Source organism: Ictalurus furcatus, chromosome 26 (assembly GCF_023375685.1).
Source record: "Ictalurus furcatus strain D&B chromosome 26, Billie_1.0, whole genome shotgun sequence".
NCBI lineage: Eukaryota > Metazoa > Chordata > Actinopteri > Siluriformes > Ictaluridae > Ictalurus > Ictalurus furcatus.
Window position 1 is genome coordinate 12,835,495 of NC_071280.1, and position 14,106 is coordinate 12,849,600.

Sequence of the window (14,106 nt, forward strand, 5' to 3'; positions counted from 1 at the left end):
CGTGCAGTCCGGAATGTTTTAAATAGAAAATGCACATGGGTGAATGTAACATGGTTTGAGAAAATCCACAAAATGGCTAACTCTGTACGTTTAAAAAAATGTGAATAATAATGATAATAATAATAATAAAAATAATAAATAAGCACAAAAAAGTACATTTATTTCCATCAAACTATATTCTGGTTTATATTTTGCCATAAATGTTTCTGGAGAGGAAAAAAAAAAAAAATCCTAAAATGAACTGATTCATGGTTTTTCAGAACAACAGAAGGAGGTTCACAGCTATTATTCTGGTCGTCCAACAAACCAGGAGGGGGGACAGTAAACAGCAAAATGTGCATTTTGTGGCCTGCTCAAAAAAAAAAAGAAAGGGGGCGGATGATACAGTCTTTGTTAGAACCACAATGACTCGGTAGTCTTGAGCAACATACTTATAAAATGTACTGAAGTAAGCTACAACTTGTGCTACTTTAAAAAAAAAAAAAAAAAGAGACACCACCATATATACTTCAAATATATTTCTATCATAGGAATTCATAGGGGGTGCCAATAATTGTTGCACACCTATATTTAATGAAGATTTTTTTTTTATAAGCCGGTGTTTTGTTTGCAATTGTTTGAGATCCATGAGAGCAGAGTATTTTTGTAAATTTATTGAACAAAAGATCAAAGGGTTAAACAATAAAGAAAATTTTTCAGAGTCTTCTTTGCGCATATTTACCAAGGGTGCCAATATTATTGGAGGGCACTGAATATAATTTACATTTACGGCATTTGGCAGACGCCCTTATCCAGAGCGACTTACAGAAGTGAATATAATACTTATTGGGAAACAGAGTTAAATTATTATTTAAACTAATTATTGCCCAACACGGCATCTCCACAGCCTCTCCTCAAAAGCCTTCAGCACAGTCGGATTTCCTGACAATTCCCATCCTTTCATGTCACTACCAGACACTAAGAGCAAAAGTCTAACGGCATGTTTGAACCATTTCCGAGAGAGCTATTTCTTAGACACGGCTCACACTGAGGAAGACTTACAGAAAGATTCTTGAAAGCCGTCAAGCTTTTCTGAATGTCTGGGCGGTCCGGGTGAAAATCCTGAGGAGAGCACAGGAACAAAACAGGAAATAAGTCTCCAATAATCACACAGAGCAAAACTAAATATTATATCATGACATGTACAAATCCTCGATTTGAACATCCATCACTGTTCTCGCTAAGCAAATAAACATACCATGATTTTAATTCTTAACCTACACACACATAGATACAAACAGCAGCACCTCCATGTGTCTCTCGAGCTCTTTGAGCAGTGTGGGGTATTTATCCAGTCTCATGAAGGGTTTACTCAAGTTGGTGGTGAGGGTGAGAATCCCAGGACTGCTTGCACCTTTACTCTCCATAAACTCACCCAGCTCCTCACTGTACGCACACACACACACACACACACACACACACACACACACACACACACACACACACACAAACACACACAATGGGGGGTGTATTTTTAAAAATAAACATGTTACATCCAAGAACACGTGTATTTGCTCTCCAAACGTTCTCACAGGTTAAATTACACACACACACAAACACAGAGAAATGAACCCCTCTGCGACAAAAACACACACATTAGTCCTGTTTATCAGACACAACTATCTAGTAACATATTGTACCCCATTTAGTCTCAGACTCAGAGCATTTGATATGTTTTGTACACTTTTCTGGATGCAAGCTTCAGAATCTTAAACAGGAATAAGATTGTGGGGACTGTGCAAGCCTCTGAAGCGAGGAAAACATACCATCATGATACGTGAACAAAATCTCAAAAGGGGGCAGACAGAAAACTAAGTAGGCTTTATGACATCATTGTGTTCAACCCTGTGTCGTGAGCATGCACAGTAATTATGGAAGCCATTTTGGGTTTGGTCTAACTGTATTGGAGAGTCTAAAATATAGAACGCAATATATAAATCTGAAGTATTTAAATGATAAAATTATAACAGCATGTATTAATAGCATATAAAGCGAATGCATTTGAAAGGTACATGAATACTGAACATTTTAAGTAACTAAAAGTTAAAACGCAATTATTGTTACAGTTCTGGTGTGTGTACATATACATATAGAACCGTATTACACACATTGCATGTATATATCTATAGACACTAGCGTGTACATGTGTATATACCTGTGTTGCGTGAGGACATCGACAGCAGAAGGGTGGTTGGAGCAGTACGCTACATAAAGGCTCTTCATTTGGGGCATGAGGGACAGGAAGAAGCTCCCGATCCTCTGCTGGCTCTCTGGAAATCTACACACGAGACACATGAACAGAATGACTTAGTTATTTCAGGTATAAAACTGTATTCAGTATATTAGTCAGTCACTCTAAAAACATTAATCCCAACTCCTGCACTATTTTGACTATTGTGCGATCGTAGAGTCTTTGAGGGTGTCAAATATATGCACCGTAATACCAGAAATAGGAATATATCAGTCGATCCAGAGAAATGAACATGTATTTCAATATAGTTGATGTTGAAGTGCTTGGTGAAATGCTGAAATCCACCAGTAGATGGCCTCGGAAGCTCACAGGAAGAATCTCATACAGCACACTTCACTTAAATCCTCTTTTTATGCTGCTGAGGGTCTCTCAGTCAGAAATTTCTAACTTTTACTTCAGTACAGGAAATGGCACAAGCACGATCACATCAGCTTAGCCTTACTTGGTGCATTCCTCTAGTGACTGTACCAGTGTCTGCTGGAAGGAGCTGATCTCTTCTAGATTACCCAGAATGTGAGCGATATCGGCCACGGTCAGTCTAAGAACGAGAGTAAAAGACAGAAGCATTAGCGAAGGAAATAAGCAAAAATGCTTGTTGACAAAAGGTTTATTCAATTTGTCAATAACACATTTTTTAATGCTTTGATTTTACTGATCATTAACAAAAACAACTACACAAGGAGAATATTTACACATTATCAACTCGTAATAGTTAAAAGTATATTTGTGTTAGATCACTTGTATACCGAGGGGTATTACATATGCTTTCAAAAAGAAAATGAATAAAAGTACTTTTTTCCAGCGACAGTGAATGTTGCTTTGCAGCAGTAAGCTTGCATGAGAAGGCTACACTGGATATACAGCTATATTTAAATTTGATCCTAGACTAGCTTCTTCTTAGAGAATTTAAAATATAGCAACGGATCATGACCAAAGTTTGTTGGTGTGGCAGAACGACATTAATATAAACATAGCCTCAAACAAAAATGACGTCAATAGGAAATAACACTTGAATTACGCTATAGGCTATGATCTCATGAAATTTTTTAGTAAACCCCTAAGAGGCAGTTGACAAACTACGTCTCAAAGACCACAGAAAAGATATGAAACTAGACCAAAAACTGAACACTGGAAAAGGAAGAGAGATTTTCCCTTTTCCTCAGCCTTTGCGTCTGGGTCATCGTAGTATACACGCATTTCTACTGTACGGACATTACCCACTCCATAATCCCCCTTTCTCTCTCAGAAATGGTTCTGTACATCATAGGCACACTGTCTGCACATAAACAATGCATTTGTTTGTGATAATTTGCTAAAATTCTGATTATTTGCTTTAAAACAAGAATTTGGAGGCCAGAGAGTGTTTCTAAACTAGTTTAATTCGGCATAAAACCCATGACCCTGTTTATACAGTATTTAACGTTCCTGTCCACTGTGACTCCTCCAGTAAAAAATTATCAGAGTGTGAGTATGGGACAACGTGATTCGTGCCCCAATAGGCCTCAATTAATGCTTGCTGCAGTTCCATTTTTGACCACTAGGAATTTGCAATAAGTCTATAGCGGTAAAACACTTAAAAACACTTAAAAAACCAAATCAATAGAACATCTGCATATAACTGTCAAATACCAACATTTTTTTAATCATTGGTCACTCAAAAGACATCATTAGAATTTGAACAGACCTGAAGATGTATGGAGTTGTGAATGAGGACTTTGAAGACTATACAAAATTGGTTGTATAGACTGTATGGCCCCTGTGGATGAGCCACAACGGATACAATAGCTACCTGTCTGTGGGCTGCAGTAGTCTCAAGTATGTCGAAAGCAGTGCTTGCAGTTCTTTGCCGTATTCCGTTTCTGTCTGCACAATATTCTGGATCACCTAAAAAATAAAATAAAAATAATAAAAGCCACACGCACACACAAACGAGACATTTTAAAAATACAGTCATGTGGAAAAAATAAGCACACTCCATAGAAAATGTTGCACAAGCAATAATTTGATTCTCTTTGAAACAGTGCCTATTAATAAAGTTGATACATTCCCAAATGACATTCTGTAGTAATTTTCACTACTTAAATTATCAGTCACATTGAAAAAGTAAGTACACCCCTACATTTATCATGCCGTCAAATCCATAAAATTAGAATCGGGTGTTCAAGATTGTGTGCCAGTGATTAGAACCTGCTTAGGGAGTGCAAGTGGTGCAAGATCTAAAGAGTTCTGTAAGGGCTTCAGAAAAAAGATTGTGGAAGCCTAGGAGTCTGGAAAGGAATTTAAAAAGATCTCCAAATCATTTGAAATACATCACTCCACCATAAGGAAAATAATCTACAAATGTGTCTGTGTGTTGATTTCAAATGACTGCAAATTTGTCCAGGACTGGCTGTCCTAGCAAATTCAGTCCAAGAGCAGACTGTCTCCAAGAACCCCAACAGTTCATCGCAGAATCTGCTAGTAAGTCTTGCAACTGTTGCTGTCAAAGTGTGTGCTTCTACAATCAGAAAGAGATAACACAAAATTTAACCTGCATGGGAGGCATGCCAAGCAAATCCACCAAGGAATGGCTCATAATGAAGAAATGGACTGTTATGGAATGGCCTAGTAAAAGCCCGGATTTGAATCCCATTGAAATGTTGTGGGAGGGATTTGAAACAGGCAGTACATGCAAGAAAACCCTCAAACATCTTGCAACTGAAAGAATATTGCATGGAAGAGTGGTTAAAAATTCCAGCAAGCCTGGTGGACAATTCTGCAAAATGCCTACAAGAAGTTATTTCTGCTAAAGGGAGGAATACTAGCTTCTGAGGCCAAGGGTGTACTTACTTTTTCCACAGAAAAATATCACATCTATTGACATTTCTGTTGAATAAATGATTGAAAATTATACCTTTCCTTGTGGTTTTGTTCAAGTAAATCAACTTCATTAATAGACACTGCTTCAAAGATGATCAAATGCTTGCTTGTCCAAAAAAAAAAAAAAAGCGCAACAATTTCCATGGGGTGTACTTATTTTTTCACATGGCTGTACATATACACACACAGACAATACGATGAAACTAGGAATCCATATTTCACAGCATTCAAATTTGTGATGAAAAACACCTTTGACTATCAAATGGTATCATGTTTCCTGAAATGCATGAAGTCATTAGCTGTTGATGCTGCCATTCATTTATTTTCACATACCGCTCAGTTAGATTAACACATTAAAAACTGAAAAGCAGCACTAAATGGCCAAAACTGAGCTGAGAGAGAGAGAACGAGAGAGCAGGGATCGCATCCGTAATTCACTTATTTTGGCCTGAAAATGAAATTAACTGGCCCAGCGGCCCAAGCAATTTGATTAACTAGCCTGGCAGCCTGAATGTAGAATTGCACTCACATGCACAGTACTTCAAAACAGCACACATATTTCACATATAAAAGCTTTCCCCCTGACAGCCGATCACTTTGACAGATGCTTTAATACAGCCTCAGACTCATGCCCTCATCTCTGAGTGCACAGAGACCAGGATCTCTAAAGCAATTACAACACACAGAGAACAGAGAAAGGACTCATCCTCTTTTATACCACAACCAAGAGGGAAAAAAACGTGGGGGGGGGGGGGACGACGACGACAGAATCAGGCCAGTCACAGTGGAAATAAGTCTGAAAGCCACCTTCTTCTATTTCTATTTTGGGCTCTTCTAATGAAGAGCCCAAAATAGGAGGAAGGCAGACTGGGAGAATCCACGTTGCTTTAAGAGTAATAGTAAGAGTAACACATTTAAAGTGGGTTCCATCTCTGAGAGTCAAACATAACACAGGAGTACTATCAACTACAGAATTATTGGCACCCTTAATGAAAATGTACATATATAATACACCCATCAACCAGGACATTAAAACCTCCTGCTTAATATTATGCAGTTCCTCTTGTGCCAGCAAAACAGACCTGACCCATTGAGGCGTGGACTCCACAAGACCTCTGATGGTGTGCTGTGGTATATGTCACCAAGATGTTAGCAGCAGATCCTTCAAGTCCTGTATGTTGTGAGGTGGGGCCGCCATGGATTGGACTTGTCCAGCACACCCCACTGATGTCCAGCACACCCCACTGATGTCCAGCACACCCCACTGATGTCCAGCACACCCCAGTGATGCTCAATCAGATTGAGATCTGGGGAATTTGGAGGCAAAGTCAACACCGTGAACTCAGTCATGTTCCTCAAACCATTCCTGAACAATTTTTGCAGTGTGGCAGGGCGCATCATCCTGCTGAAAGAGGCCACTGGCATTAAGGAATGCCGTTGCTATGAAGGGTTTACTTGGTCTGCAACATGAAGGCCAGGACCCATGTTTCCCAACAGAACACTGCCCAGAACATCACTATGCCTCCACCGGCTTGCCTTCTTCCAATAGTGCATCTTGGTGCCATCTCTTCCACAGCTGACGCACACGTCCACATGATGTGAAAGAAAACGTGATTCATCAGACCAGGCCACCTTCTTCCATTGCTCCATGGTCTAGTTCTAATGCTCACATGCCCACTGTAGGCGCTGTCGGCAGTGGACCTACATTGGACCACTTTTGGGCGGTACTAACCACTACATACCGAGAACACCCCACAAGACCTTCCGTTTTGGAGATGCTCTGACCCAGCTGTCTAGCCAGTACAAGTTGGCCCTTATCAAAGTTGCTCCGATCTTTGTGCTTGCCCATTTTCCCTGCTTTGAGAACTGACAGTTCACTTGCGGAGTACTACATCCCAGCCCTTGGTGGGTGTCACTGTAATGAGATAATTAATGTTATTCATTTCACTCGTCAGTGGTTTTAATGTTATGGCTGATCGGTGTACAGTTCTATTCAAATACAATATGTTTCAAGTGTATGATTTCTCAAGTAGTAAGATTTTTCTTCTGAAAAACACTGATTTCAGAATCAGCACCCTTGAATTTCATATTCGATCTACCCTGGAGTGAACACCAGCACTGAGCCTCTTTCTGTAAAGTCTACCAAGGATGTAAAATATGTATGAGGATGTATCCTTCTTTCCTTCAGTCCAGACTTCTCGAACACCAGCCACAGATTCCAGCTCGTCCTGGGGAATCCGCAGACGTTTCCCAAGCCAACAGTCCAGCGGGTCCAGAGTCTGCACTGGGTCTCTGTTCACTGGGACGTGCCTGACCCAGCACCACAGAGATGTAAACACCGCTGCCGCTGGCCCGATTCGTCTCTCACTCGGCCATATATTAGAAGGTCTGCACATTTGCAAGCACTCTTCGATTCAGATCAGATGTGCATGTATGTTTGAGGTAAAAAAATTTTTTTACAACTGTTACATTAAACAACTTTAACAACCATCTAATGCTTTTGTTTTGAAAGCGTTTTTAGCTTTGGTGACACAGGGATTCTACGTGTGCGCGACCTTATATTTATACCAAGGGAAACAGGAACTGGTCAAAGGCAATAGGAGATGTGCGAAAAAAACAAAGATAATTCAAGGATGACAATTTGCTTGGATTTCCTTCAAATACTATTTTTGAAGGGTGCCAATAATTCTGGACATTAGGCCTTAGTTTGACATCTTGCCAATAATTTAATTCCATCCCACGCAACAATATACACACACTAAACTAAATCAAATTTATATAAACCTTTGATCTCTCTAACTATGAAACAGGACCTGACTCATAAACACAGACACGCACCGCTAAGGGCCCCAGGCACAGCTGTCCCAAAGATCAGTGAGAAGGAAACAATGACCTACATTACAGCTACACACTCGGACAAAAACACACATGCGCACACATGAACCACTAACACTGTAACACACCAATTTAAACACAGCCTGGTTGACTCAGAGACACGCAAACATCACTCTGACCTGACACTCTAATGGTTAAACAGCGGGAGACGAGACTTCACCAAAACTACAGGTCATGAACCCAAACTCACTCATACACACTACACACACATAAATACACTACTCAACATGATGACACGAAGTTGTGTACGGCACTATTTCTAGAAAATGTCTACGTTAGATGTTACAGATTTCAGCACAACACACAAACCTACGAGCAGCTACCATTTAACCCTTTCAGCTACACCCCTTTCTGTTCAACACCTGCACTGTCTCCAGAGCCAAAGGAGGCGGCACGCTGAATGATGAACTGCGTAAAATGAATATTTCGAGTGTAATCAGTATGAATCAAGCTGAACGTGCAGGTTCAACCTCATATAATAATAATAATAATAATAATAATAATAATAATCACCATTAGCAATTTATGAAGGAAATACACAAGGAGCTAAATAAAAATGGATGGGAGATGGATGAAAGAAAGAAACAAAAGGGTGAAAAAACAAAAAAAGAAAAAACAAAAGAAATAAACAAAAGAAAGAAAGAAAAAGGGAAAGAAGGAAAGAAAGAAAAAATTAAAGGAGAAAGAAAAAGAAAGAAAGAAAAAAGAAAGAAAGGGAAAAAAGAAATAAAAAGAAAGAAAAAATGAAAGAAAAAAATGAAATAAAAAAAGAAAAAGAAAAACAAAAAGAACAAGAACAAATGGAGCGAGAGAGTGAGAGCGAGCGAGAGTGCAGTAGAAATACTCAGCTCACACTCAGTAATAATAATAATAATAATAATGTGCTATAATGTGCTCATCTCTCAGCATTAGAGCTGAATGACTCGTACCAGGTTATAGTAGGTTTTAGTAGCAGCGCTGGTCTCGAACACTTTGGGAGGACTCTTCAGCGTTCCAGGCTTGGGGGAGATGGGCTTGTCTGCAAAACAAACAGAGGAAGGGTTGAAAAACAAATAGGTCACATACTCCATGCAGCCTGTGGAGACATTTTCTTTCTATTAGATTGAATAGTAGAGGTGAGCTGCTCCTGAAGAGCAAGATGAAGGAGATAAAAGATTAACCATCAGGGGCAGATCAGTTCACATCGCTCTGTGGATCTCTTTCAGCTCAGTGTGAAGGATACCAAGACAAAGCGAGTGTGTGTGCTTGTCTCAGGCACTGTGGGGGGCAGTATCATACACCTCACGTGTGAAGAGAGGAATGAGAAATGTAGCTGTGGAGGAGAGAGCGACGTCCTGAGACTTTCAGAAAACAACAACCGAAACGGATCAAATATCGGAAGAGCAACCCAATGTACTGTCTGTGTTCCCAGGAAATTTAGATGGTAGAGTGGGAAAAAAGAAAGTGAGAAAACACCAGAGAAAAGAAAAAAGAAACAAACAAACAAACAAAACAAAGATGGAGGGAAAGCAGGGATGAAAGAAGAAGCGAAAGAACAAAAAGAAAGTAGTAACAAAATGTAAGAAAAAAGAAAGAAGGAAAGAAAGAAAGAAGGGAGAAATGAAAGAGTAAAAAAGAAAGAACGAACAAACAAAAAGAAATAAAGGAAATGTAAGAAAGAAGAAAAGCACTGGGAGGCAGAGAGAAAAGGGTCGAGGGAGATATAGAAAGAGAGAAATCAAAAAGCAAAAGCAAAAAAGGCAGGAAAAGAAGGAAAGAAAAAGAAAGAATGAGAAAAAAGTTTCTAAAAAATTTACGTAGAGACCATCTACATACAACATGTGATTGAGCTGCTGATTGGCCTGAATGCCAGCACATGTGTAAAGACACACACTCACTCACTCTCTCTCTCTCTCTCTCTCTCTCTCTCCCTCTCTCTCCACCCCTCCTTCCACACGCACACAGAGCTCCAAGTGTTTGTGTGTAAGTGTGTATACAGGTGAGCACGGAGGCAGCCAGCGGAGTGAACAGAGGCAGTAGCACAACACTGCTGTGTTTAACTGAAGGGAAACAGCACTCGCTGCCTGCACCACTTCCTGCCTTTGTCTGAGGACACGGTTTCCTTCCTGATCCGGACGTTAGTGCGCGCCGTGATATCATCCTAAAGAACCCTCGTTTATCCGCATTATGCAGTGATTTGAAACCACAGAGGCATATGGCACGCTGTGGTTAACCCAGCTCTGTGTGTGTGGGTAGAACTAAAAGTTTCACTTGCATTAATGCCATAACACCACACCACCTGCTAAAAAGAACCAACATGGTAGCGAAACATACCGGGAACCTAAACAGCCGGCTTCGTAGTATGATAAACCTGTAACAAAAAAAAAACAATATTCCAAACAGAGCAGATGGTGAAGCCGACACCACCACGTGGGCCGTAACACAGGAACACAAACAGGAAAACCTCACCCAAAAACTCATATGGCTAATAATAACTTAACGCTAGCAGTCCATCAGCTCTCCTCTAGCTTCATTGACTCCTTCATTCAAACTGCTGGTTTTGGATAATACAGTCCGCTCAGAAAGTATTCAAACGTCAAGGACGATTAATTCTTTTTTTCTGTACACTGGAGACATTTCGGTTCGACATCAAAAGATGAATATGAGAAGAGAGTTTAGAATTTCAGCGTTTATTTCCTGGTATTTATACGTAGCTGTGTTAAACATCATAGAACATAGCACGTTTTATATCAGACCACCAAACTTTCAGCCAAATAAAAAGTATTGGAATACGTGACGGACAGGTGTTTCTTGTTACCCAGGTGTGTCCTGTTAGATCGATTGTCAAAATAGTAAATAGCTCTGAATATCTACTCCTGGTTTTAGCCTTCGGTTTCACCTGTGAAGACTGCATTTGTTTTTAAAAAGGTTTAGCCAACATGAAGATCAGAGAGCTGTCTATGGGAGAAACGCACCCCATTTTGAAGCAGAGAAAAGAGGGAAAATCTATCAGAGGCATTACACATACATTGGGCATGGGCAATCCAACAATTTGGAATGTCCTGAAAAAGAAAGAAACTTCTGGTGTACTGAACAACAGGCACTGAATGGGTCGACCCAGCCATGGAAAACGACAACATCTGATGACAGAAACATTGTGAGAGCTGTGAAGAAAGACCCAAAAACGACAGTCAGTAACATCAACAACCTCCCCAGGGCAGGGGTGAAGGCATCACAATCCACTGTTCGAAGAAGACTTTGAGAGCAGAAATATGGAGGCCATGGCACAAGATTTGTTTGTGTACCACTCATCAGCAGTACGAATAGGAAAGCCAGATTGGAATTCGCAAAGAAATACAAAAGTTTTGGAACCAAGATTAACCTCTACCAAAGTGATGGAAAGGCCAAAGTGTGGGGAAAGTAAGGATCTGCTCATCTGTGAAACATGGTGGAGGTCGTGTTACGGCTTGGGCTTGCATGGCTGCTTCTGGAGCAGGCTCACTAATCTGTATAGATGAGGTAACTCGTGATGGCAGCAGCAGAATGAATTCAGAAGTTTACAGGAACATTTTGTCTTCAACAATTTACAGAGAAATGCATCCAAATTAACCAGGAGGACCTTCACCATGCAGCAAGACAACGATCCAAAACACACTGCCAACTCAACAAAGGACTTCATCAGAGGGGAAAAGAAATAATGGAAGGTTTTAAACTGGCCAAGTCAGTCACCAGACCTTAACTCAACTGAGCAGCATTTCACCTCCTGAAGAGGAGACTGAAGGGAGAACCTCCCTGAAACAAACAACTGAAGGAGGCTGCTGTAAAAGTGTGGAAAGGCTTCACAAAAGAAGAAACCAACAGTTTGGTGATGTCAGTGAGTCTCATGATTGATGCAGTTATTGCAAGCAAGGGATATGCACCAAATATTAAGTGTTATTTACTTTAATTTACTTCAAGACTTATCTGTTCTTATACGTTTGCTCACCTAAAACTTGGGTGGTCTGAGGGAAAAGGTTCTATGTTTTATGTTGTTTTATACATCGAGATGTAAATACCAGGAAGTAAAAGCTGGAGTCCTAAACTCTCATCTCATATCTGTCTTCTGCTCTCAAACCCAAATGTCTTCGGTGTACAGCACAAACAAATGAATTGGCCTTGCCGTTCCAATAGTTTCGGAGGGGAATGCAGGTTCCTTTAAAAGAAGCATTTTTTGATAATCAAACTGGGGTCACATCATTTCGTGCAATCCAATCCAGAGTCTTAAAACCTCCATGCTGTTGCTCTCTCCACTAACACCCAAGCTTTAATCTATGTAAAGGTTAATCGTCCTTTTAAAAGCCTACGTTGTGCTCAGAGGAAGCTTAATGATGCTTGACTCACAAATACCAAACCAAATGGGGTTTTCAAACACCCGGTGATATTTTGACGGCCGGATTTGAGGCACACAATTCTTAAAATCTATAGCAGATAAAACATATCTAACATAACACACAACAGATAAAGTTATTATTCTATCAATAACATAATAATCCATGCATTAATGAATTTTATCAGGACTGTGAGGTTCAGGTTTGTTTATTCTTTTGGAATAAACAAATAAAGCCAAATGGTTTGAAAACATTGGCCAAATCCTTTCAATTACTTCATGCACCATTATATGTGGCTTAAAGGTCTAATCAGTGAAACCCCCACCCCAGAGACGTTTGCTGGAACTGGAGGTTTTTATATTTATAAAAAAAAATAAAAAATAAACCTCAAACAATTACATTTCCTCCCCTAAGTGTCCCCTCAACACTCCAAACATGACTGAGCTAGAATGTTAGTGACGAGGTGGAGCTTTGTGATGGACAGGTAAGTAAAGATGCCTCCTAGTTCTGATAGGTTAGATGTTGGCCCTGTTGTTATGACGTCACGGTGTACAATCCGATTAAAATGCATTTCCTTGCATCCATCCATTTGAAATATCACTTATCCTACACAAGGTCGTGGGGAGACTGGAGCTTAATGCCAATCAGCCTACAACATGTCTTTGGACTGGGGAGCAAACCGAAGTACCCATAGGAAACCCACAAAACATAAGGAGAACATGCAAACTAAGTGCACACAGGGTGGAGGTGGGATTCGAACCCCCAAACCTGGGGTGCCGCTAAGTCACCATGCCCCCTGCATTTCTGTCCATTATCGAATATCATGTTTATCCAGTGCCTGACATCAGTGCGCCACCTTTCCTCACAGCCACCTTCTCTTTCAGCAGCATGAGAAACACTGACGGAGGAAGAGATAGAACTATTAGAAGAACTGTTAGCATTAGTTTTTGCTTATATATATGTGTGTGTGTGTGTGTGTATATATATATATATATATATATATATATATATATATATATATTACACACACACACACACAAGGATGTGCAAAGATACTTCTGTACATAGATTTCATAATAAATATAGCCTTTTAATTTTCTCCACCGGTTTGTTTTTGATTAATATTGTGATAGTGTGAATGGGGAACACATCATTTTGTTTCATTATGAGTGCCCCCCCCATAATGTACTTAAATCCCCAGCCACACCTTTAACAGCTATTATCCCATGTCCTATATAAAGCACTAGAAAAAGAAAAATGGAGTTTATGTGGATTTAACACATCTTGGGAAAGATCAAAGGAAACACCGGGTAAGCCAAAAACTCACCACTTCCTTTGATCTCTTTAACGTAGTTGCTAGGGAACCAGCCGGTCTTGCCATTAATCGTGCCTTCCCACCAGCCTCCGTCCTCCTGCCGAGTCACCTGGATGATGTCACCCTTGTTAAAGCACAATTCGTCCTCATTCGTCTGCTGGAAATTAAACCGCGCCTTCACCAAAGGCTGAGCTGAACTGTTCTCAGACATGTCCTGATGTGTAAAAGAAAGAAAAAGAGAGAGAGAGAGAGAGTGAGAGAGAGAGAGAAAATGAAAGAAAGATGATACATAAATGCTAGTTTCAAAAGAAATCTAATTCTTATGTTTTTTTCTTACACTCAAATCTCCTCAAACAGCATAATCCACAAGTTGAAAACCTTAAAAAAACTGCTACTAGCTA

The 14,106-nt window shown here is 40.0% G+C and overlaps 1 protein-coding gene across 2 annotated transcripts in view; it reads right to left on the reverse strand.

The window, feature by feature from the left end:
• Positions 1-14,106, reverse strand: part of arhgef7b (Rho guanine nucleotide exchange factor (GEF) 7b) — a 42,168-nt gene that overhangs the window by 13,940 nt on the left and 14,122 nt on the right. For both annotated transcript variants that reach the window (XM_053615311.1, XM_053615310.1), the window contains exons 5-11: positions 13,718-13,919; positions 8,974-9,062; positions 4,080-4,174; positions 2,733-2,828; positions 2,195-2,317; positions 1,287-1,425; positions 1,042-1,101 (exon numbers count right to left, since the gene is read on the reverse strand). In XM_053615311.1, the coding sequence (XP_053471286.1) occupies positions 1,042-1,101; positions 1,287-1,425; positions 2,195-2,317; positions 2,733-2,828; positions 4,080-4,174; positions 8,974-9,062; positions 13,718-13,919 (804 nt within the window). The remainder of the gene's footprint in view (positions 1-1,041; positions 1,102-1,286; positions 1,426-2,194; positions 2,318-2,732; positions 2,829-4,079; positions 4,175-8,973; positions 9,063-13,717; positions 13,920-14,106) is intronic.